General features: G+C 44.6%; 1 protein-coding gene across 1 annotated transcript; it reads right to left on the bottom strand.

Annotated features, from left to right (window-relative positions):
* Positions 1–8: 8 nt before the first annotated feature.
* On the bottom strand, positions 9–891 carry LOC121310867 (neuroblast differentiation-associated protein AHNAK-like; the record flags this gene model as incomplete). The annotated part of the gene is made up of 2 exons (XM_041243801.1): positions 618–891; positions 9–507 (listed from the first exon to the last, which is right to left on the bottom strand). Coding segments are annotated over exons 1-2 (669 nt in total), but the record flags the coding sequence as incomplete, so codon positions are not given.
* Positions 892–1,125: the final 234 nt, after the last annotated feature.

The raw sequence follows: 1,125 nt of genomic DNA, 5'->3' as shown, positions 1-1,125 counted from the left end.
TCCGTGACCCTTGATTTTCCCTTCAGGGCCCTCAAATCAATATTCATATCAGGAGCTTCAATGTCTACCTTTGGCCCTTTGAGGTCACCTTCCACCTTCGGTCCTTTCAGATTAAAATCCATACTTGGCATTTTGATATTGGGTCCAGAAATGGTTGGCATCTTGAATCCGGGACCCTTGATCTTTCCTTCAGGGCCCTCAATGTTCATATCAGGAGCTTCAATGTCTACCTTTGGCCCTTTGAGGTCACCTTCCACCTTCGGTCCTTTCAGATTAAAATCCATACTTGGCATTTTGATATTGGGTCCAGAAATGGTTGGCATCTTGAATCCAGGACCCTTGATTTTTCTTTCAGGGCCTTCAATGTCAATATCAGGTGTGTCAATGTCTATCTTTGGCCCTTTGATATCAATATCGCCTTTGGGTAGATTCACATCTACATCTGGGCCTTCAACTTTAGGACCTTTCAAACCAAATTTGGGCATTTTGATGTTGGGTCCAGAAATGGTTGGCATCTTGAATTTCCTTGGGCCTTCAATGTCAATATTGGAGCTTCAATGTCTACCTTTGGCCCTTTGAGATCACCTTCCACCTTCGGTCCTTTGGGTCCAGAAATGGTTGGCATCTTGAATCCGGGACCCTTGATTTTTCCTTCAGGGCCCTCAATGTTCATATCAGGAGCTTCAATGTCTACCTTTGGCCCTTTGAGGTCACCTTCCACCTTCGGTCCTTTCAGATTAAAATCCATACTTGGCATTTTGATATTTGGTCCAGAAATGGTTGGCATCTTGAATCCAGGACCCTTGATTTTTCCTTCAGGGCCTTCAATGTCAATATCAGGAGCTTCAATGTCTACCTTTGGCCCTTTGAGGTCACCTTCCACCTTCGGTCCTTTCACATTACATCTCCTTACTTGGCCTTTTGACCAAAGTTTGGTCCAGAAATGGTTGGCATCTTGAATCCGGGACCCTTGATTTTTCCTTCAGGGCCCTCAATGTCAATATCAGGAGCTTCAATGTCTACCTTTGGCCCTTTGAGGTCACCTTCCACCTTCGGTCCTTTCAGATTGAAATCCATACTTGGCATTTTGATATTGGGTCCAGAAATGGTTGGCATCTTGAATCC

This window comes from Polyodon spathula, unplaced genomic scaffold (genome assembly GCF_017654505.1).
Source record: "Polyodon spathula isolate WHYD16114869_AA unplaced genomic scaffold, ASM1765450v1 scaffolds_2709, whole genome shotgun sequence".
Classification (NCBI taxonomy): domain Eukaryota; kingdom Metazoa; phylum Chordata; class Actinopteri; order Acipenseriformes; family Polyodontidae; genus Polyodon; species Polyodon spathula.
Note: the sequence above shows the minus strand (reverse complement) of the source record. Positions and strands in the feature narration are given on the sequence as shown.